The sequence below is a fragment of the Sebastes fasciatus genome, chromosome 2 (assembly GCF_043250625.1).
Source record: "Sebastes fasciatus isolate fSebFas1 chromosome 2, fSebFas1.pri, whole genome shotgun sequence".
NCBI classification, from domain to species: domain Eukaryota; kingdom Metazoa; phylum Chordata; class Actinopteri; order Perciformes; family Sebastidae; genus Sebastes; species Sebastes fasciatus.
The window spans coordinates 25,799,367-25,822,773 of NC_133796.1; the positions used below are offsets into that span (position 1 = coordinate 25,799,367).

At 39.3% G+C, this 23,407-nt stretch overlaps 2 protein-coding genes across 2 annotated transcripts in view; both read left to right on the top strand.

Annotated features, from left to right (window-relative positions):
• The window catches only part of slc22a31 (solute carrier family 22 member 31), a 284,522-nt gene extending 270,408 nt beyond the window's left edge, over nt 1-14,114 (top strand). The window contains exon 10 of the transcript XR_012591405.1: nt 14,095-14,114. The gene's annotated coding sequence lies outside the window, so the exon portion shown is untranslated. The remainder of the gene's footprint in view (nt 1-14,094) is intronic.
• The window catches only part of mettl15 (methyltransferase 15, mitochondrial 12S rRNA N4-cytidine), a 51,971-nt gene that overhangs the window by 817 nt on the left and 27,747 nt on the right, over nt 1-23,407 (top strand). Inside the window, exon 2 of the mRNA XM_074615746.1 lies at nt 1,408-1,653. Coding sequence (XP_074471847.1) covers nt 1,423-1,653 — 231 coding nt within the window. The 5' untranslated portion in view covers nt 1,408-1,422. The remainder of the gene's footprint in view (nt 1-1,407; nt 1,654-23,407) is intronic.

Genomic DNA, 23,407 nt, shown 5'->3' on the forward strand with positions numbered 1-23,407 from the left:
TAAATATGCCTGTATTTACCCTCTGTCTGAAACGCTCGGTTTTAGCGCATTCTGACAGAATTGCAACAGAATTGCGTTGCTAGGCAACAGCTTGGGTCCATGTGTACTTTCTGTCAGCTGATGACATTTACATACACTGCAACCAAGAAATAAACTGGGACACATTTAGAAAGTTTACGTTTAAAATTGTGTCAAAGGTCTAAATATTGTATATTCGTGACATCACTAATGGGCAGAGATCCTGACAGCTTGTTTCAAATGCAAAGTTTCTGAATACGGGCTGTGTGTATTTTTTAAGCCTGCTTTATAATAAAAAAAACATGAAAATCTCACTTTTTTATGATATGGGACTTTAATTTGTAACAATGTCACAGATAAAAAATAATCACAATATGATTCATAAGTTAATATAAGTATGCTCAAAACAGTCCATCATTCATTCTCTTCTCTGCTCTTCTGGTAAAGGATAGCTTACCTTACCTGAAAGATGTAATATTTTTGATTTACATCTAGATGCACGCACCGGTAATGTAATAATAATGTGTATACAAAGTTGATTTGGATTCCTGTAAGGTACAGCAGCTATGACACACAATCTGACAGCAATCATGCATCGTCACTCAATAATACAATATTTTATTGCCATCTCTTCAAATACTAATGTTTTGCTGCCATTGAAGGTTTGCTTTGCGTTCACCAATGCCATGCGCAAACCTGTTGAATTCCTTCAGCTCCTGCACATATTTCTATTTCATTGGATCATGCGTCACTAACCGAGCTCTAATTTTCAATGCATCCTGTTGCCAGGAAACACCTGAATACCTTTTTAGCCATGTGGCTCACTGTGGGCAGTATTGTTCATGTAGAATGCCAAAATGCTGAACTAATTAGCCAAAGATGTACCACTCGTATTGTGGGTGTGGTGGTGATGCAGTGTGGGAGTCACAGATGTGTGCTGTTAGAAGAGTTCAACCTTCAGAGTGATCTCGAACGGCTTGTTAAAACTGTGATGCCCTCTTGTTTTGGTTGGACACCCCAGGTTGGAGACCAGCTGCTTATGTCAATTGAAAATTCTCCTCCCGTCTGGAAATATCAAAGCTACTTTGTAAGGCTGCAGCACAAGATATCTGCAAATTTGCACTCATGATGTAGGCTTAATATTTTTGTTATTCCAAATACTAGCATAGTAACTACAAACATTTAGTTGTTTTCAAATCAGCAGTCACCTGTCACTTTAAGTCCATCACAATCTTACTTTGACTTTCAAAATACTCACCCATATTCAACAGTATTAAAAACCCTGCTCCTCTTAATTGGCTTAAACACGTTGTTACACTATGGTTACACTGGTAAATACTATGTTTCTGCTTATATCATCACATAACTTTGCTCTTGTTTTCTCCATAGATCGTCATAAGAATCATGATGTTTTCTGTGCGCTCCAACCCAATGTTACGGAAAGCAAATCTGGCTGTGTGGAGAGCATGGAGGTCATGGAAGTTAAGCTTGCACTCTTCTACAGTTTGTGCATCTTCTGGTTCTGGTCCCCTGGACAGATCTGATGAACTGTCTTCTGTTTCAACCAAAAAGCCTCCTCACACGCCTGTCATGCTCAAAGAGGTGCTTCATTACTTAGACATCCAGCCAGGTCAGGTACGTTTGCATCTTCGTTATTTTTGTAAGCTTTTGAAAGAAAGTTAAAGTGGACCTATTATGCTTCTTTTCAAGTGTATACTTGTATTTTGGATTTCTACTAGAACATGTTAAGTTTTTTAAACTTTTTTTTTTTAATGTTCAAAAAACGATTTATTTTCCTCATACCAGCTGTGCTACAGCACCTCTTTTCACCCTCTGTCTGAAACGCTCTGTTCAAGCTCATGCACCTCCCTTTCTGAAAAGCCCAGTCTGCTCTGATTGGTCAGCTGGCCCACTCTGTTGTGATTGGTCAACTGAACCAAACTCTTTGGACTCTGCTCCAGCTCCGCTCTAACTAGCTTTGTTTGAGGGCGTGCCAAACTAGCCGTTATGCATATGTGTTACTTAGTGACATCACCCCGTTACGGAAGAAAAGGCGGGACTTCTGGCAAGGCGTTTTAGACAGTTCAGGAGCAGTGTTTCTGTAGGGTAGAGTAACTCCCTTTGGCTGGACTTTATAACTTTGCAGACCTTTTACATGCACAAAAAAGTATATAACACACTAAAGGAAAGGGAAAAAGCACAAAAACATAATAGGTCCCCTTTAATGTTATTTTTAATAAGTCAAAGATTCATTAAGACGAATTGAGTGCTGTGTAACTCACCCAAAAGCAATGGTGTAATTTTACTTTTTTGTTATTACCATTATTACCAATATAATGTATTCACCCACTGATGTATTTCCACAGTAGAAAGCTCCTAGAGTGTGTTCAGACTGTAGGCAAATCTGATGTGCTTGTACATTGAATCTCAAGGACTGACTGCCCTCACTGATTTTAGCAAGCGATTAGGTTGTATTTGTATTTTCAGGCATTGTTATCCTGTCTGGCTTGGTTGCTGTGGTAATGGCATAGGCATGCAAACTCATACTGAGAGGTGTTTCTTATGTTACGTCCCTCTAATGTGTGTCAGAACATTTGAAACACCTATGAATGTCATACATTTTGACACCACCACCAACAACGGTCTCAAAAAGGACTGATGAGTTGAATCAACACCTCCCTGACAGCATCAATGTATATTATAAGCTCCACAAAGATAACATGTATTGCCGGTCTGTTGTATTAGTTTAGTAACAAAGCCATTATTTGGTTTTGGATTGGATTAAAAAATAAACAACACCAGTGTTAAGAAATTAATTTCCAAATGTGTGCATTATAACACCTCAATAGTATGTCATTGCAATCTGAAGATAACTATTAGAAATCTTTACTGTTCTCTTTACGGAGATGTTTGTCGCCAAGGTAAAAATTCAGTTCACACTCTATATCACAACTTGTTGTTATAAAGGCGCAGATGAATTGGACAGGGTGCCAGCAGCTTGGCTTTCACTTAATGTATGCACTACCAGGACAGATGGGCATGAGTCAAAAGCCTTCTGGCGTGGCAGGCAGCATAGGAGGGTGAAGTGATGCCCCCTCCCCCCCCCCCCCTATATAATGCATGGTCAAGACAGGTGGGGGCCATGGGTCAACAACTTAGTCAGGAACTGCGCCACTGTAAGGCTGTTGGCAGGACACAGGGTGCTGCGTCGCTCCTGCCTGAACTTTAGCACCTCTAAACTCCTCCGCTGCCCGCCCATTTGCCAACTGTCCCAAGACAGCTTGCCAATCAGATGCTATTAAAAACAGTTTGATGGATTTTGTTTTTTTGTACAGTACATGCTGTGGACCTCACTTAGTGTGACTCTCTGTGGAAATGTTGTATGATTACATTCAGAAGTCGTGTTTTAAATGTTTGCTTCACTGCAGATAATTTATTTATTTATATGATGACACATGTGTAGTTCTCTATTCACAGCAACATAACAACCTTATTAGGGTGCTGACATGTTGCCATATTACGCATTCATATAGCTAAATTATAAAGACAGCCGCCTGCTCAGTCAGGCAATCAGAAATCTGACATGACTCCCTGACGGAGCTGTCATTTAAGCAGTCAAATTTGTGGTGGTTAAGTGATGGTGTCACTAACAGATCAGTTGCTGTGAGGAGGAAAACCTGATATCAGACAAATGTCCACTGAAATCACAGAGGGCAGTGAGAATTTGAATGACTATTGTAAAATAATCACCAAAATGTAATTGCTCTTGTCAGCTGAAGCAGAGTATGTATGAATGGAGCACTTGAGCGATGATGGGTGTCAGAGCATATACTGCAGTTACACCAAAGTGTGTAAATGGAGCCTTTCAGTGCCCTGCTGCCTCCCACACAGGACGTCTGACTGGAAATGTGTATACAGGTAGCTAATTTGCACTGGTAGCCTGCATGCACTACATTTTCACAGTTTTACAAATAACCACAATGTTTATTGGATCTGGATTGATAGTTCGTCCTTTTTCTTCACTGAAAGTTTACATTCACTTAACAAGGAAGTACACATACTCCATATCCTTTAATTGACTTAAAGGAACAGTGTAATGGCTTTGAGACAGCTTTCTTAATTGGTTTGATGTGTTTCTCTATGAAGAAATCATGCTAGAACAGGACTTAAAATGTAAAGTGGGAAATGATTTTTAGCCACGCTAGCTACGTGGCTCTAGGGATAATAATGTCAGTCAGTTGGTCCTTCACTTTGGTCTCAACCATAGACTGGATATAAGAAGTGGACGTTGTCACCGTGACGTCATCAGTTTTTGACAGTTGAAATGCAGCACCACATGGAAGTGAAAGCAGCGCTCTGTTTATTCAAAATGTGAAATTGCAATAAAAATATTTTAGCCCTAAAATCTATGAATAATCGTGAGGAATAATCGTGATCTCAATATTGATCAAAATATTCGTGATTATCATTTTGGCACAAAACTTGTACAGACATTTATGGTTCCCAGACGATGTATCCTAATAACATTCGTGATTCTCTGACTTTTCTTTTAGTGCCTCCATGAGGAGACATTTGGGATTTTGAGAGAAATGTTGAAACATTTCTTGGGATGTATTAACATTAAATTAGACTCTTAATTATAAGACGCTCAGGTCCCCCTCAGGACCATCATTGTGATTGTCATTGTGAGCATGTTAGCATGCTGACGTTAGCATTTAGCTCAAATCACTGCAGTGCCTATAAATGCATCCTCACAGAGCTGCTAGATTGGCTGTAGACTCTTAGTTAACACCTCGTTAACATGTTTTATCCCATGCAGGTTTGCACCGCATGTTTGAGTCTTTGACAGAGGAGAAAGGAGCTACTGACGCCAAAAATACACAGCATACAAGTTACTGCTACTATTTTTAGTTAGCTCTAGGATTACTGAAGGCCAATAGATTTGATGTGATCATTAGGGTTGGCTAAAGTTAAGATCATATTTTTATTTACATGTCATTTTGATGTTTTCCATTGTGGAAAATATGTTTGCAAATAGGAAATGAGAAAGCCAAGATTTTTGATTCACTGGTTAATTCATTCGTTGACGCACATCGAGCTTACAGAAAGAGAGAGTGAAATAGCACACAGCAGGGATAGGGACACAACGTTACAAAACTGGAAACACGTTTTTTTTTCTTCAGTTTGATGCACATTTTCAGGAAATTTGACTTTTGTTGGTTTTGACAGTTCTTAGGATTTAATTTTCATGTCTTCTAAGCATTTTGAGGCTACAGTTGTCGCCATCTTTGTTGTGTACAGTTACCATGGTTACATGGGTCGTTTTCATCTACAGTGAGGTTAGTTGTAAAGGCACTGTTTACTGGCTCACACATACACACACACACACACACACATACACAGTGTCCGTGTCACTGAAGCTGGATTCACTCACTTGTTACTAAAATACAGTTCATTTTCTGGGTTTAGCTTGAGAGGAGAGGCTAATACGCTGCATAATGTAGTGATATTTCTTCTACAGGAAGATTTAGATGGTTGACTGATCTATACATTTCGTCATAGTTCTCATTTTCAATGGTTTCTTTTTATTTAGTTGTAGTCTCATTTTCGGCGGGAAAAAAAGGTTATCATAAATATTTTAAGTCATAGTTTTTTTGTTGACAAAATCAGCACTGGTAAACACAGGCCCAGGTTAGCTAGGTAATTGTAAAATGAATACCCAAACTGTCCATTGTAAACATCCATCACAGTTTACCAACTGATGTCTTGGTTCAACTTTGACCCACTTGTCATGCTTTTATTGTTACACTTATAGTGACAGGAAACCTTCACCTCTGGGATTACCTCGAAATAAAGTGGCTGATCTGGGTAAGCCGTTGGCTGGTTTACATCCTGTGTGATCATCTGATCATTCATGGTTCTTCCCCTGTTGGACCTATATTTAGCCATGTTGCCACGTTCAACAGTTACTCTGGGTACAATGTTATCATTCAGCTACAAAAATAAAACCCACTTTGTGATCATAGACTGTATAAATGGATATAGTCACCGTGACATCACCCATTGGTTTGTGGACTGCCGTTTTGAAACCTCAACTTCGGTATTGTGGCCGTCGCCATCTTGTTTTTTTGCAACCAGAAGTTATACGAGTAGGTGGAGTTACAACCCAACACTGTGTAAGACATTTTTAGGCAACCAAAATGTTACAATTAACTTTCATGAACTGAAAACACAATGTGAAAGGGTTAAAGTTGTAAAACAAAAACAAGGACAACTCCCAGACCGGACACCGCCGTGGTAATGACCTGTCATTCACAAGGTAGCCACGCCCTAAAGCATCCCCTGCTTTATGGTCTATTTGACTCTAAATGGGACCATAATTTACTAAATGAACATCATGCTGTATTGAAGAAGACTTGAAACTAGTGATTGAGACCATAAACTCATGTTTACAATGTTTACTGAGGTAATAAATCAAGTGAGAAGTAGGCTCATTTTCTCATTGACTTCTATACAATCAGACTTCTTTTTGCAACCAGAGGAGTCGCCCCCTGCTGGCTATTAGAAAGAATGCAAGTTTAAGGCACTTCAGCATTAGCTTCACTTCTCAGAACTGGAGGTTGCTGCCTGGTTGTGATAAACCGTAATTTTATTTTAATAATGTCAAAGTGTCTTTCAGAATGTATTATTCAAATTGTCCACCAGATAAAGATGTTTACAGTCAAGACTTGGGAGTGACTACTTAGTTTTATCTTGGTAGGTCAATGAGAGCTAGAGGGACTCAACTGGACAGTTCGCGAAGACAGTGACAGTTCAATGCTCAGTGGAATTGGCAGACCCTGTAAACTACAGCGAGACATTTAATTTAATAGAGTTTAAATAGAGTTTTCAAACTTTGCCACTCGGCAACAATAATAGGTTTATGTTTTCTTTGTTATAATGCTTTCATGAAACCTCCTCTTGAACTCGCTAATGCTCATGGTTAAGTAAGAGAATTGTGCTGAAAAGGACGAGGCATGAGGAGTCCTCCTCTGGCGCAGGCTGCTTGCGTAGGGGACCTCCTCTAGAATAGATTAATGAGCCATCAGCTGAGAGTCCAGGGGAAAAACCCTGTGCTGCTGTAGAAGGAGAAACGAGCTGCCTACTCTTACATTTCAGTTTCAACACACTCCCCCTTGTGGAATTAATGAGGCCATAAGTGTTAAACCTACTTTTTTGGATCAATACCAGTGTCTTTCAACAATCAACTCATTTTTGAGTAGGATTAGGAGGATTTGTTTTTCCTCACAATTACAGGCTTGACGATATGTTAGTATTAATGTTGAATGAATGAAGTAGTTTTATAGTTTTTAATTAAAGTTAAACTATTTTTAATTTTTTTATTGCATTTGTATAATTATGTTACTGAAATGCGAGCATCACCAAAGGCATCATGTCTGACAGAAATTTCCATATACACATTTCATCCTGTTCACAGTCACTGGTGGTTTCTGTTTAACCCTTGTTTAGTTAGTTTAGTCTTAGGATGAAATGATTAGTCTATTTAATTCAATTCGGGTCATCTAAACGAATCCGAAGGCAACATCAATAAACAATAAAACACTCCTAAAAGTTTAAACTCTACTTAAGACCACCAAAGCACTGGAATTTTGAATTCCGGGGTCATCACGAAGCATTAATGCCAGCTTATGTAGAAAGCAGGTGGCCGCTGATGTGGAGCTTGCCCACAATAAATAGCAAAAAAACCAGGCTAGGCTCATGATGACAAAGGAAATCTAGCACAAAAATACAGCAAAACAGGCAAACCACAAATCACAGGTGTTGTAGCTTGTTAAGGCCCTGAACCACAGCAGACTGAGTTGAGTGCTGCATTTTTCACTTCCCCTGTTATTTGGGTTATTTGGCTTATTTGGCTGGCTGTAATTCGGACACATGAAGAGGCACTCTGTTCTATGGATAGATGACCACAAAACACAGCAGCCAGCTGCTGCTTGTCAATGTTTTCTTTTTTGCATTTTTAGATTCAAGATAGAACACAGACTAGTAAAAGTAGTGTGTGTGACGTGAAAACGTAGTTACCATCTGTTTTATCTGTCATTTCCCCATTTTTACATTAAATGTGTTTTTTGTGGTATTTATAGCGTATGGAGGTTGTCAGGGAGGAAAAAACACATCAATATTTGATGCAAGTTAATCCAGCATATCTTCAAATGTGTCCCCTATCAGAGTGCTAATGTCAGCGGAGGATAATCTTTTACCGGGTACTGAGTGTACCAGCTTGTAAAGAGGGGCATATATGGGGTTAATATGATCTTGTCTCCTTAAATTAGTTTGAAGTCTTACAGCTAAATTTTAGGGCCAGCTGAGGTGAGAAATGACTCTCTAAGTCTACAGTACAGTGAGCACCATGTACTTTTGTGCAAGTATATTTAGAAACTTGATATTCAATCTACAATCTACATGTATTGTAAACTGACAGGCAGAAATTGAAGGGAATTTAAATAAGTGTGATATATACTGCAGCATTTTAAACGTACACTATTTCAGAAAATAGGTCCTTTTTTGGTGAGCAACATTTGTGTTCTAATTTATATTCCCAGCTTCAGCCAGGTGAAGCGCTGTTGTGACTACAAGCAAAGGGGTAATATGATCTTGTCTCTTCAAATTAGTTAAAAGCCTTGCAGTTGCTGTTTGGGCTGTGCAGCTGAAGTCAAGAAATGGCTTTAGAAGTAAATATGAAGTACAGGGAGTTCCAGTTATTAGTTAAGCTGTATGTCTAAACGGATGTCTTTGCATCTTTTATTTTTGTAAATAACTGTGTAAAACTATTAAGACAGGCGCTCCAGTCAATGTCTCATAAGACATACAACTGGTATTTTCTGAATGTTCCAAGAGTTTCTTGTAATCTTTTATTTTTTTATTTTCAATTTCAACTGCAATCCGTAGGTATTTGTAGGTACTAAAATGTGATATTCAATTGTTGAAAGTCACACATGCTTAAGATTGACATTTTATTTACACTAATCTGACAACACATATTGAAGTTGTTCTGTAGTGATCCTTTAAAAAGGTGCAACAGACAGTAACTCATCTGTCATATATAATGCACAGACAAAACACTATCTCTATTATCTGGAACAAGCAACTTATTCTTTTCTCTGTACTACATTTGCCACCACAACCTCTTCTGGGTCTTTAATGTTTTTTCTTTTCTTTTTTTTTTCTTTACACTCCTTTTTTGGGAGCACTGAGTAGTGAAAGAGGAGGCTGGTAAATAATTGATCCTTGTAATTAAACACTCCAGCCAGGGATGCTGGGGCTGATTGACGGCCAGATATTAGGCCCTTGTCTCGTAAGGTTGCAAGTTTAGTCTGAGGTTATCAGTGGCCAGAAGAGTCTTTCTCCCTCCCTGCCTCATTACTTTCATGAGTAGAACATTTCATAGCGGAGCGGTGGGTGGGGGTGTGGTGTGAAGACAGTCTGGGACTTCATTAGCCAAATGGGGTGCCTCCGTCTACAGAGCGCCAAATCGTTCAGCCTTGCTGAGCAGACAACCCCTTTGTGGGTGCTTCACCACACTGTCTTGTAGAGTTGTTTTAGCCCTTTCGTCTTACACATTCTTCAGCTTCGGCTTCACTTGAACAACAACTTAAACAAATAAAGCAACCCTTCCAGCGCCTACCTGAGCTGATGGTGTCATAGCTTAGTTCAAGTAAACCTCCCTCCCAACCTCCAAACTATGTTTGCTCACTTTTCCAGTTTTGTTACATTGCTCACAAAGCTGTATATCTCACAGTTTACAGTACAGTATATTGTCCAATAAAGCTTAAATGCGCCTATAAAAGTAAATACTCTCTGAAATGTTGCACTTTATTAATGTTTGATTGAATTTACCATAACAACATTGACTTTGTGTTTGTTTGTGTGTGTGTGTTTGTGTGTGTTTATTTGTGTGTGTGAGAGAGAGAGAGGGCGGGTGTGAGAGAGAAATCTCTTTACAACTGATGCATGCACATAACAGTGCACGACACAGGGGCAAACCGGAGAGGAGTGCTGCTACAACATCAATTATTGAGTTATATTTGCATGTAGCTTTAATAACAATTATTGAAATTGTATAACTCTATACTCACATGCATCCAATATTGCTAAACGTAAAAAATAAGCTGGAACCCATCCTCGACGCTGAATTGATACTATTACAGCAGGTTTTATTGCAATATTTACATTTGTTCCTGGTGTGTGAGTGTGGGTATGCTAATGAGATACATGCCCTGTGGACAGCTGGATTTAGATGACTCATTCCTGCAACACATCTTCAATTGGTGTTTGTGTGAGGTCCAACTGCATTATCTCAGCGGTCTTTCTTTTAAATATGTTCAGGATAATTATATAGCAAAACATTCATCATTTAGTCTAGTTACTGTCTATCACCGTTACTGTTTAGGTAACTGGATTGTGATTTTGATTCCTATTTTTCTGATTCTGTTTTTTCAACAAATGGTTCCACTTCTTGTCATATAATTAGATTATGAAAATGTGCTGATAGCAAAAGATACCGATATTTTCAATTGATTTGGACTAGCAGAACGGCTGATCTGTCACAAATGTTTAAACATTTTGGTGTTATTTATTGTTTTTGTAAAACAGCAAAATCGAAGAAAAACAAAACTATTGGCCATGCACAAGGTGAATATTTTGCACTTGTTTGAAACTAATTTTGACGCCCTAGCAATAACTGATTCTGAAAATGTGAATTTTTATACCTTGCTGCAGTAAATTGTTTGTTATGTTTGACATGCTTCCTCTCTTGCATGAAATTGTGTTTAACAGCGTTATCATTTTGTCGTATCACTAAAGTCTACTTCGGAGCCCAGCCACACTTACAAGCGCTACAACCAGGCTGCCATATTGTAAACACTAAAGATGTGTGGTGATGCGCCTGGAAGCGGTGATGTAGATAAGGGTGACCTGATCTGCAAACACCAGCCAACACACTCTTGCTTTTTGTGCAATGTCATCAAAGGTGCGGCCCATTTCACAAAAGCGATTTGTGAGCACGGCTGCTTACACACAGATCGCAAATGGTGGCAGCGCTGTGTTTCAGAAATGAATGTTGCTCTCAAATTGCAGACACATTTGCGAGTCCTACTGGGCTCTCACCTGCTCATGAGCTGCAAGTATGGTAGTTGTTTTCACGATTGAAAGAGGTCAAAATCAGCAAGAGGAAATGATCTCATCTTGTAAATTGCAGCTTGCACATGTGGTGAAATGGGCCCCTGGCTCAACTTTTGACACCACGCAATGCAATGTCATCAGGCAAGGTGCTGCGTTGTCCAGAATACATGCAAGTTATATGCAAACGGGGTAATTCTAACCTTTACCCGATTGTCAAGATGGAGGAAAATGATTGCCGTCGACTTTCCAGTTGTAAAAAATATTATAAACCCGGGTGTTGTGACCAATTTAATGTGGAGGTAATTTAAAACGGGATTTCTCTACCTCATATTTCTCACGTTGTGTTCCTGCATCTTAATGATCTTTATTAAACTGCTGTTACACCTTTTCTGATAAAAGTCAGTTGCAGTGACCTTATCTGTGTAACCAACATTATCTATATTCCCAGCAGTATCCAGATGAAGCGCTGTTGTTCTCAGCTGGAGTGCTCCCACTCCTTGCCTACTCTGTTTCCTGACTAATTTGGCAGGGAAGAGCATGTCCGCTCGACACTACATGACACAACTGACCTAAACCAGCAGCAGAAATTTCCTCCCTTCCTTCTCACTGTTCCTACACCATGTCTACCTCCACAGTTTAACCGGAGTGTCCCTGCTCGGACTCGATGATTCTATATAAACTATATTGCAGACACCTTGCTTAACATGAATGTCTGCTTGGGTCTTCTTGAAAACAACAATGGCCACAATCTTCTCCATTCGCAAGCATTTGAAGGAAAGCCTTTCTGAGGAGACCATTGCATCAGTTCTAACATTAAGTCCCATGAGATTTGCCTCATCTTCTGGTCAGTACACCACTCTAACCAAGCCGACGGTCGGCCGTTGGCCAGTATGGGGCCGTCAGTGAGCTTCTCTCACCCTTGTTTTTGCAGTGTGTCCTCCACCGTTGGCTCTAGTCTTCCCGTTTTTGAGTTTTTTTGGCTGATTCAGTGTGTGGAACCCGTCGGTGAGAGAAATCACTCTGATTGGCTTAAGTGCACAAGAAGAGAAACGGAATTGAGGAAAGCAAGCCGACGAGTAAAGTCAAAAGGGTACACACAGAGGGCTCATCTCATCTGATCATTCCAATACACAAATATTTTCACAACAACATGGCCATCTGGAATGAAGCTAAGTGCTGAGTGAGAGTGATGAAAATGGTCGGCAAACGCTGCTTTGTTTCATTTAAGTATCATAACAACGGCTTGTTTATCCGCAGTTCATCGGTCTTCCGGTTTCCCTTTTTGAATGCCGAATACAGACTACTAAATTTGTGCACTGATGATGATACCAGTCATGGAAAGGCCCAGGGCAACTTTATCAAAGATCTGTAAATACAGCGCTGCACTACGAAGCTTCCCTACGAAGCTTCCCTCAGAGCCCACCACCTCCCCCAAGCCACATCCACTGCCCCCACCCCATTCCCTAGTTCCTTTCATTTCATATTGTATTGTCAACCCAGTCTTCAAACTACTGGAAGCATCCTCTTAAATGCCTCTAGAAGTCTTTTCCCCTTCCACCACGAAGCCTTCATTTAGCTTGACTCCTCTTTGCACTCCCTAATGGACTTGGCCCTGTTCTTCTTTTGTCTTCCTTTAGTGCCATGAAATTCACCTTCAGGAGAGGAAGTCCTCTTTCCTGATGCTTCTTTACATTTTGTGAATATAGTTAGATGATTCCACCCCCTCTTTTCAGTTTCATTTTTGCTTTCTCTCGGGCTTTATATAGTTGCATTGTTTCCTTGGCACACTGTATTGACAGTAGTGTCACACTGAAGAGAAGTCTTTCAGAGCAGTGAAGAAGAGCAATGAAGCATGTAATCATTTTGAATAGATCCACTGCATCATATTTGACCTTAATTCTTGTTTCCTGTTAAAACAAAGAAATAGCCTTTTGGCATTTCTGTCACAGTTTGTGGCGTTTCCTGTCCACTGGAAGTTAGCAGTCTATATTTTGTATTTTAACGACGACGCATTTGTAGGCAAGTCAGAATAACAGCGTATGAGGGCAGACAACCAGATTGAAAACAAGGAGTTTCTATTTTCAGTTGAGACAGGCCTCTTGAGGAAAAAAACAGCATTGGTAGTTCAAACTGCTTAAAACGGCTTATGTTTACCTCTAGTGCTAAAGATAGAGCTAGTGTGACGTACAAGGCAGCAAAATGTCGTAGAGGGGAGTGGCAATATGCAGTTGAGACCAGGGTTTGCATCTCCTCTCCTACCCACACTCAATGTTGGTTTCTTTAACTATGAATGTGATCTTTCTCTAACCGTAGTGCACACCTAGTGTTACTACAGACAGGGTAAAAAGTCAAAGGACATTAGCAGGTATGTGCCCATCCAGGGAGCAAAATAGTTGACGTGCATTGACGATGGGAAATGGGACAGTAGTGTATACCAGTGCTCGTTCATCCGTGATAACACACATCAAGACTGTCTCCACCACTGACCTTGTGTGTTGTCCTTAAGACAAGAGTGCTTTTCCTGCAGTGAGTGAGCAGCTTCCTGGTTAGCGTCAGACCAGTATCAAGAGTAATATATTTGTAATTTATGGGAGCGTAATGATCTTCTTAAAGATCCTCTCTAGACATGTTTTGAAGAAATTCCAGGAAGGACCAGGAAACTGCTGTAAGGGGAGGTGCAGGAAAGCACTCTTGTCTTAAGGACAACACACATGGTCAGTGGTGGAGTCATTCTTGATGTGCGTTATCACGGATGGACAACATTTTTTGAAGAAATAAAAAAAAATTCTAGATTCCGTACGTCCCATTCTCGTGAATGTGATATCTCAGGAATGCATTGAGGGAATTGCATTACATCTGGCGCAAACGTCCACTTGGACTCGAGGATGAACTGACAAGAATTTGGTGGTCAAAGGTCACTGTGACCTCACGTCCACTTCATTCTTGTGAACGCGATATCTTGCGAGGGAATTTCTACAAATTTGGCATAAATGTCCACTTGGACTCAAGGATGAACTGATTACATTCCTATGCTAATATGACAATTTCACACAAATGTCTAATGGGATAAAATTATGTAATGATGACATTTTGGACAAACATGGATGTAAACTGCACCTTGACTGGTTGGTGGAGACATACAACCACAAAAAAAGTTCAACTACTTCTGTCAAAATTCTTAAAATTACATTTGCACCTTCTCCTTCATTGAAAACCAGAATCTATGAATATGCAAATATTTTTTGTTCAAACGTTAAAAGTTGTCTCCTACTTCACTGAAAAATAAATTGTCAGTGTTTGTGATGTCATGTTTCCACATCACACTTGTGTAAGTTGAATACTGGGCCACGATTGGCTTCCAAACTAGTTGTGATGTCACATAATCATGTTCGTACACGTGTTAAACTGAGATTTAAGGTGAGCAGATGAACATGAAAACTGCCACCTAGTGTCAAACTCTGCACATGCGTCATTCTGCACAGTGAAGCTCAAACATCCAAGAGAAGAAACCATAAGCAAAACTGAATTTTGAGTGGAGGAGGACTTTTAAGATTGCAGCAGTAAGTTTGCCAAGGCTTTCCTTTGGCTTGTAAATAATAGACTGATATAATAATGTCTGAGTTTGTTAAAGTAAAATGCCAAATAAAATGCAGAAATATAGTCCCCTTGGGTATTTACATACAAGCTCAGTTGTGATTCGAGTCGACTAAACAAAGTAATGAGGAGGATTTCACACACCGTAACCCTCTTGCCCCTATTTTCAACCCCAAACTAACCTGCTAGACTGTGGGAAACATTAATTTGATTATCATGAATGACTGTCTCCCACAGCTGCAGAGCACAGAAGTGAGGCTGATGTAAGAGTGTGTATCCTGCACCCACAATGCTGAGTATACAGAAGAATCTGTTTTGTGAATTAGGTGTCATTTTTCATAATATTTTAGGTATTAAATCCTTATAGTTTAGATTGTTATAGTTATAGTTAGGCTGATATAACATGTTGAAAATGTACATTAGTGCCTACATTTTAGCAGACTCAGCACCTTCCTGATGTTTTAATAAACATTAACATTAAACTCTGACATTGTTATAATTAAACACATATTTATATTTAGGATTTATTTTTAACAGCTACTGGATGTTTGTCGTAATGCACCTGCAAATTTGACTCATGATGTTACTCACAATAAATTTGCTTGTTAAAGTCTGCATTCAGTTTTATGTGGAAATGAATCTTTCCAACAGAGAAAATGTAGCTCAGTAAATCTCCAACCTGCAAGACAAAAACAGACAGTTTGGCTGGGGGGGTGGGGGTGGAGAGTGATGACTCATGCACACAGTAGAGGTCCCTCCCTTTCCATTTCTTTCAGTGTCCAATCAGTTCTTTCCCAGCTGTCACTCATTGCCTCCAAATCAGATCCCCACAATGCTTTGCCATCCCCTGCAAATCACTTTATTTGCAAAGGTTTAGAACTTGCGAGGTGAATAAAAATGCCACAATCACATCATTTTGACACACTTTTGATTGTTGCTTGATAATGCGATTACCTTACAGTGCAGATGAGAATCCTCTGTATCGAGAATGTTTTGTTCATGCAGTGGCCACAAATTCAGCAGAAACACACATGAATGCGACAGAAGAGATTTTAAATTTGCTACTTTAAGCACATTGAACTATGTTTTAATTTTTACAGAAAAGAGTCCAATACTTCATCAAAATAGTTCTCCGAGAAGCTAGATGAATTCATCATTTTTTAAATGTAATTACTTTCAGATTACTTTTTCAGAACACAAGCAAGCCTATGAGGCGGCAGAAAGACTAATCGTTGCCTTGGATTGCCCACGTACAGTAAATATTGAGTTATTGGCTCATAGTTTCAGAGAAGATACAAGCGCCTGCTATCCCTGTTCCTCCAGGGATCTCCTCAGCACCACCGTGGTGTAAGAGCCAGTCTCAGGACTCCTTCAAGTGGGCGGATGCTTGACATGGGCTTTATGAGCTTTATGTAGAGGAGGACAGGGACTGGGGTTTTCCTCTTTGCAGTCAGATTTTTATTGAAAACTATAACAATGTAACCATAGAACAAAGGCAGAGCTAGCGTAAATTATCTGAATGTGGTGGTGAGAAAGAAAAAAAGTACATAAAGGAGAAGAAGGAAGAAAATGTGAGGGCGTTGAGGATGTTGTGATGTTTGACTTGGGGTGAGTAGAGTGAGAGGAGGTTACATTACAATATTACAAGACGCTTCATAATATATCAGCAGCCATATATGGAGAGCTTTGAAACTACTCACTTTAAAAACCATTAATCCATAAAGTTTAGGCTCCAAAAAGATGACAAAAAAAAGGAAGAAAATAAAAAAATAAAATAATCCAATGTCTAATGGTAGAAGAGTGAGATCGTTTTTACTGAATAGCATTCATAGTGTTCCCGTTATGGTCGGCTACTACAGTGCACGTTTGGTCTTTGGGGATACTGAGCATCAGTAGATCATTCAAGATCATAATCACCATGGTTGTCACCGCCACTGATGTCAATTCAAATTCTTTTGATGCAAGGTTACTCAAAATTGAGCAATACATCAAGTAAAGGAAGTTGCTAAGGAGGGTCTGGTGTTTTTTGATGGCGCTGACAACATCTAGGAAGAACTCCAGAGGCTGGGATAACGTCTATCTTCACATCCACCTTCTTGTTACAGGGTGATATTGACACTCAAGCTACACAATCTGGGGCTTGCAAGGGAATTAAAGCAATAGTTTTAAAAATCATTCCAGTAAGACAAACAACCACCCAAACATCCATTAAATTAGGAGCCATTAGGGCTTCTAGCTTGGCATCCCACTTTAGTGATTGTGACCCTAAATAGTGATAAAGTGATACGCAATCAGGGCTCTAAACTCTTGACTGATTCCACTGACATTTTAGTTGGTAACACTAGCAGGTAATTTGGGAGCGACAATGCTGCTTCTGCAGACTGATTCTAAACCATACATTTATTTAAATAGACAAAATTTCAATACCAGTTGGATTTCTGTCCATTTATAATCAATGGGCTGGTTAACCATCAAATCTTCCCAGCTGACTGCCGTTTTCCTGTTGGCTTGCCCCTCAATATAATGTAGTATTGAGTAGTATTATTGCAATAGTACTGAATTGCAATAGATTGTCCAGGTATACCTAATAAAGTGGCCTCTGAGTGTACGTATGCACAGTAAAAAAACATCAGCAGTAGTATTAGCAGTTTCGTAAAATTAAAAGCCATAGTTTTATCTCAACGTATCCTCATACAACGGTTCATATGATACATTACAAAAAGTTATTCCTCATTTTTCGTGCGTTTTCCTACAAATGTCCAGCAACACGTGACGCACAGGTCAATTTCTTCTCCTTTTTTTTTTCCAAAATAAACTTCTGTCTTCACAGGAAACAACTCGGTTAGGTATAGGCAACAAAACTACTTTGTTAGGTTTAGGAAAAGATCGCGGTTTGGGTTAGTGCGGAAGTTATGTGACAAAAAAATCATTGTCGACTTCTGGTTTCACATGGAGGTACAAACACCAGTCTCCTGGGTGAAAGTTCGGTGTTTTTAGATCCACCCATCCACCCTGACCTCCTCCCTACGTGGCATTTGTCTTTCTTTATACTTCCTGGTTCATAGTTACATGGATTACATAAAAATGTATTTTGTTGGATAGATACAAATTACAATGCTTTACTTTTCACAGGTATAGCTAGACGGTGTATGAGAACAGCCGGTTGATGTTCATGTGTCAAGTTTTGTTGACGTGTGTCTCTGATTTTTTTAGCTGCCACCCCAGTTCAGTGAGAGTGAGTGGTATTTGTGTTGTGGTGCTCATTCCATAAGGGACCATGTTGAGTATCCTCTGACAGCTCCCACATACCTGGCTGTCCAGGATCAGCACCCTGGACAGCGATCATGGCACCCTTATGTACAAAATGTAAAAAATGATCCACCTGAGCTTAAAGCAGGAGGATCCGTTGATAGTCTTGAACCTTTACCAGAGCTGATCATAATATTATTTTACATTAATTAAGTTTTCAGTTCACTGTACCGTGGTTGTCATCCCGGAGTCTTCAGATAGATGCAGTCTCATTAACCAGAGCCCCTGCTTGTGCCCCTATTGGAAAAATACAAGAGTGGGTCAATATATCATTAAATAAATATACACATAGCTCTAACAGTTTCAAATTGGCTCCTTGTGAGAGTTAGCTTTGCTTGCACGCCATTAAAATCTATCTTTTAAAAAAATAATCACATTTGCAGGATGTTTAAAGGACTTATTTTTTGCCTTTGCTCAAGTATCCTGCTGCTATTTTGTCAAATTAAATTCAGTTTATGGCAGTTTCATCCCCTGTTTATTTGTCCTCATCCCAGTGACCAGCAGATCAGTCACATAATCATGCAGTTCATGTGTAGTATACTCAGGTAGAATCATGATCACAGTCTTCTTACAGTAAATAGAGAGATTTTGTGTTTGTGTTTGTTAAAGTCGAGCCGTGGGGTTGCCCATAAATTAGCATTACAGTGCCGTCTGACAGGTAGTGAGCTAGTAGAGGTGTCTTGTTGAAATATCTTCGCTTCTGTGTTGTTTCTTTCATGGATTTTTTATTTATGGACTTTTCATTCTTCTGGAGGCCCCCATTATTTTATTGAATGAGGATTTCCTTTCCTCGCAATCTATAATAATGGCAAACCAGGGACTAGCTTGGATAGCAGTGGGTTTCCCTCTACTTTTCTAAACAGGACATTTCATTGTGTATTATGGTTTACATGCCTGTAGTGTAGGGTTGGGCAATATATCGATATTAGGGCTGTCCATCGATTAAAATATTTAATCGCGATAATTGCATGATTGTCCATAGTTAATGTGGTTAATCGCACATTTTGTATCTGTTCAAAATGTACCTTAAAGGGAGATTTTTCAAGTATTTAATACTGTTATCAATATAGGAGTGGGCATATATGCTGCTTTATGCAAATGTATGTATATATTCATAATTGGAAATCCATTAACAACACAAAACAATGACAAATATTGTCCAGAAACCCTCACAGGTACTGCATTTAGCATAAAAATGTGCTCGAATCATAACATGGCAAACTGCAGCCCAACAGGCAACAACAGCTGTCAGTGTGTCAGTGTGCTGACTTGACTATGACTTGCCACAAACTGCATGTGATTATCATAAAGTGGGCATGTCTGTAAAGGGGAGACTCGTGGGTACCCATAGAACCCATTTTCATTCACATATCTTGAGGTCAAAGACCAAGGGACCCCTTTGAAAATGGCCATGCCAGTTTTTCCTCGCCAAAATGTTGCGCAAGTTTGGAGCGTTATTTAACCTCCTTCGTGACGAGCTAGTATGACATGGTTGGTATATATTCTTTGAATTCCTTGGGTTTTCTAGTTTATTATATCAGTATCTTCACTTAAGCTTTAAAACTGAGCGCACTATAGCCTAAAAAGTCGTGCTAATGCGTTAAAGAAATTAGTGACGTTAAAAGGAATTTGCATTAACGCATTATTATCACATTAACTTTTACAGCACTAATCGATATTATATTGATAGCGTAATATGAGACCAGATATTGTCTTGTCCAGATATCGTAATATGGCATAAGTCTTGTCTTTTCCTGGTTTTAAAGGCTGCATTACAGTAAAGTGATGTAATTTTCTGAACTTCCCACACTGTTCTAGCTGTTCTATTATTTGTATTTACCCACTTGGTCATTACATTACTGATGATTATTTATCAAAAATCTCATTGTGTAAATATTTTGTGAAAGCACCAGTAGGCAACCCTACAATATCGTCGCTATATCAATATCGAGGTATTTGGTAAAAAATATTGTGATATTTGATGTTCTCCATATCGCTCAGCCCTACTGTAGGATCTTGTCCTGTTTGACCTCCAACATACAGGTGTTTACTGTTTCACTGTGTCAGTGAAGTGCTTATTCAGACCTCACTGTTGATTTATTTCACATCACAGAGATACTTTGTGCAGCTTATGTAGACCTATTAATAACAATATTTTACTATATGTCATACATTTGATCAACACTATTTATTTACTTGCTTCAGCACAAATACAATTAATAAGCTGCTTTATGTCCATGGCTTTATGAACCTTTATGAATGTTTCCTATACTTCAAACAAGGTGACACCAGAAGGAACATAAAGACACTTAACCATGCCTATGTGTTTCATAACAGCTGTCTGAAATTTGCTATATATGGTGTTGGAAGACACTGCGACAACCAGACTAGCCAGCTTACTGAAATTGTTTAGATAGTTTTCCAGTATGTCCTCTGCTACGCTGAGAGCACACCCTTCTGTAGACCAATAGCCCATATCCTGTTGCAACCAATCCAAAAAAGGGATGTCTCCAGTAAAAAGACAAAACACTGGCTAAATAGACTCAAGGATGCCCAGTTTCCCCCTTGAACAAAGCTAGTGAGTTCAACATTTAGCAGCTGAAGATATTTTTCTCAGAAGTTATGTTCATCAAAACTTTAATGTTGGGTATTACTCAGTGCTCCTCACTCTTAGTGTCCGTGGCTGCCATTGAAAGCTGCACAGTCCCATTTTTTCCGTGTCTCTGTGGAAATGGCTGTGCAGTGCAGTATACACATTTACTACCAGTCTCTGTTAGTCTATGGCTCTTCAGCCGCTCACTTTCCCAGTCAAGCACCTTGGGGGAAGATTGTTGACTTGCAGTTGCAGTTTACTGTTGCTTCTTTTACAGAATCATGTTAGCAGCGTTTTATGACCCATTAGATCAAAATTGGCGCTGACAAATCAAAAATGAAATGGGTGAAAGCTGTGATAATTGAATAATCATGGTGGCCTCCAATGGGAGGTTTGTGTTGCTTTTAACAGTGACATTTAATTCAAAGTGGAATACTTTTTTTCTAACTGGCAGGACAAAATAAGCAATTGAAAACATCCCTTTGGGTCTGGTATCATCTTGGGAGCATGAATCGTTGAATGAGTCATTAGTTGCAACTCTAGTCAAGTGTGAACTACCCAGAAGTGTGTGTGTGTGTGTGTGTGTGTGTGTGTGTGTGTGTGTGAAGATGTCAGTAGGATCTACTTAGTAGCCCTGTATGTAGCATCAGTCCTTCATTAGATTTCGTTTGATCCCCAGCAGTGTTAACCTTCCTCAGCCTTGTTATACCTGTGTGTACATGTTGGTAGGTGGGGGAGCATTTCCAGCAAAACAAACAGTGTGACCCAGCTTGCTTGTTTAAAATAAAACATGAACAGAAACAGCAATCTGCATGGTGCAATTGGGATAAAAACAAAAGATAAAAAAATACAATGAATACATTATGTGTGTAGGTGGAAATAAATCCGTCTTTTTAATGAACTCATCTCCTCTCAACCCCTTTAAAAACAGCAAGTAGTTTCTTAAGGGCCAGGAGGAGAATCCATGTCAATAGAGTCCAGATGCATCATGTTGGACAAATGAGAAATCAGATCAAATTTATAATACATCAATGAAAAACACCATCTAAACCCTACTTCAGAACATCTGAGGAAATTAATAAAAACCTCTATTTTACTCTCATATTTTTCTTTTTCCAGCTCTTTTGATTTTTTGACTCACTTTCCTATTTGCTCAGCACCAGCGCACAGCTAATCATCAGCCACCTACAATTAGCATGATAACGTTCACCAAATTAGAACTCATCCTCTGGGGACCATGAATATCAGCACCAAATTTCACGGCATTAATCCGTCCATTAGTGTTCATGACCCTTATCTGTGGACCAAAGTGTTGGACCAACAAGAGGACTGAGGGACGGGCTGATAACGGACATTGTCTTCCCTATAGCTGTAAATAAAACCCAATGCCATATCTTTCTTCACACCTTATCACAGGCTTGTTTATCTCAAACTTTCAAACACATAAATAACCGTGTTGTACGATCTCTTTATACACTCTCACAGCTAAACAGCCTCACCCCCTAACAGGAGGAAAGCCATCACAGAGCCTTGACCTATGATATATTGGCTGTGTCTGAAATCACTCACTACTCACTATATAGTGAGTTTGGCAATTTTTAGTGCTGTCTGAATGTATAGTGAGAATTATTATACCCTATATAGTGGACTCAAAGTATCCCACAATGCATCGTGAAAAGTAGTGGTTAACAATGGTCACTAACCGAGCACTATGTGCCATCATGCATTGCGCTGTAGGAAAAATGGCACATGGACGAGAGGAGAGAAAGCAGCATGATTGAGACAAATCAGTGAGTTGTGGCGCAAAAAAAATATATTTAATGTGAGCAGAGCAGCCCATCACAACACAACCAGCGACAAAGTACTTTGTATTTATTAATTTGGGAAAATACGCTCATTGCCCACACTTTCAGAATGGACGTTAGTTCTTACCTTTCACAATAAAAGCCCTAGACATATACGCTGCATCACTGCTTACCAAGGGAAATTTGAATTCACTCAGAGTATTTCACTAAGAGACAACTCAACAAAATAGCTTGCATTTATCAAAAACAAAAATACATGTATTTATTATGGATGATCTACCAGCAGACGTTGATCTAGCACAATTTAATTGTGCGACAGCGATGACGTAATTAACAGCGCAGAGAAAACGACTCACTATATAGTCCTCTTTATAGTACTCCGTGGATAGTGAGTATGGGACTAGTGAATGAGTGAATGATTTCGGACACAACCAGAGTTTCTGTCATTATGCAGTTTTGACACCCAAAATGCTAAAACCAAGCCCCATGAAAAAACTGTCCTTATTGGTAAAAAAAAGTTGAGAAACTTCGTGACATAATGATCCTTATGTGAGCTCCGACAAAGTTCTGTAACAGCTGGGTCGCTTCTTCCTTCACGAAATTCCCATAATTAATTTCAGCTTCTAATTAGCATACTCAGCAGGGAATCCTTAAAAAAAAAAAAGTAATACTAAATTATTTTTTAAGTCTCTCGCATATGCACTGACAGACTCTGAAAAAGGCCGGCCTTTCTTTATGGCTTCTAAGAGCCTCCGATAGGATTTGTTGATTCTCACTTATTCGTTTGACCTACAAACTTCAGATGAGTGTTTTTGGAAGCAAATGAGCAAATGCATTTTTTTTTTTTTTTCCTGCGTGTAGATGTGTCTTGTCTTAACTAGCTCAAATACCTCCTCAAGTGCCTTTTATT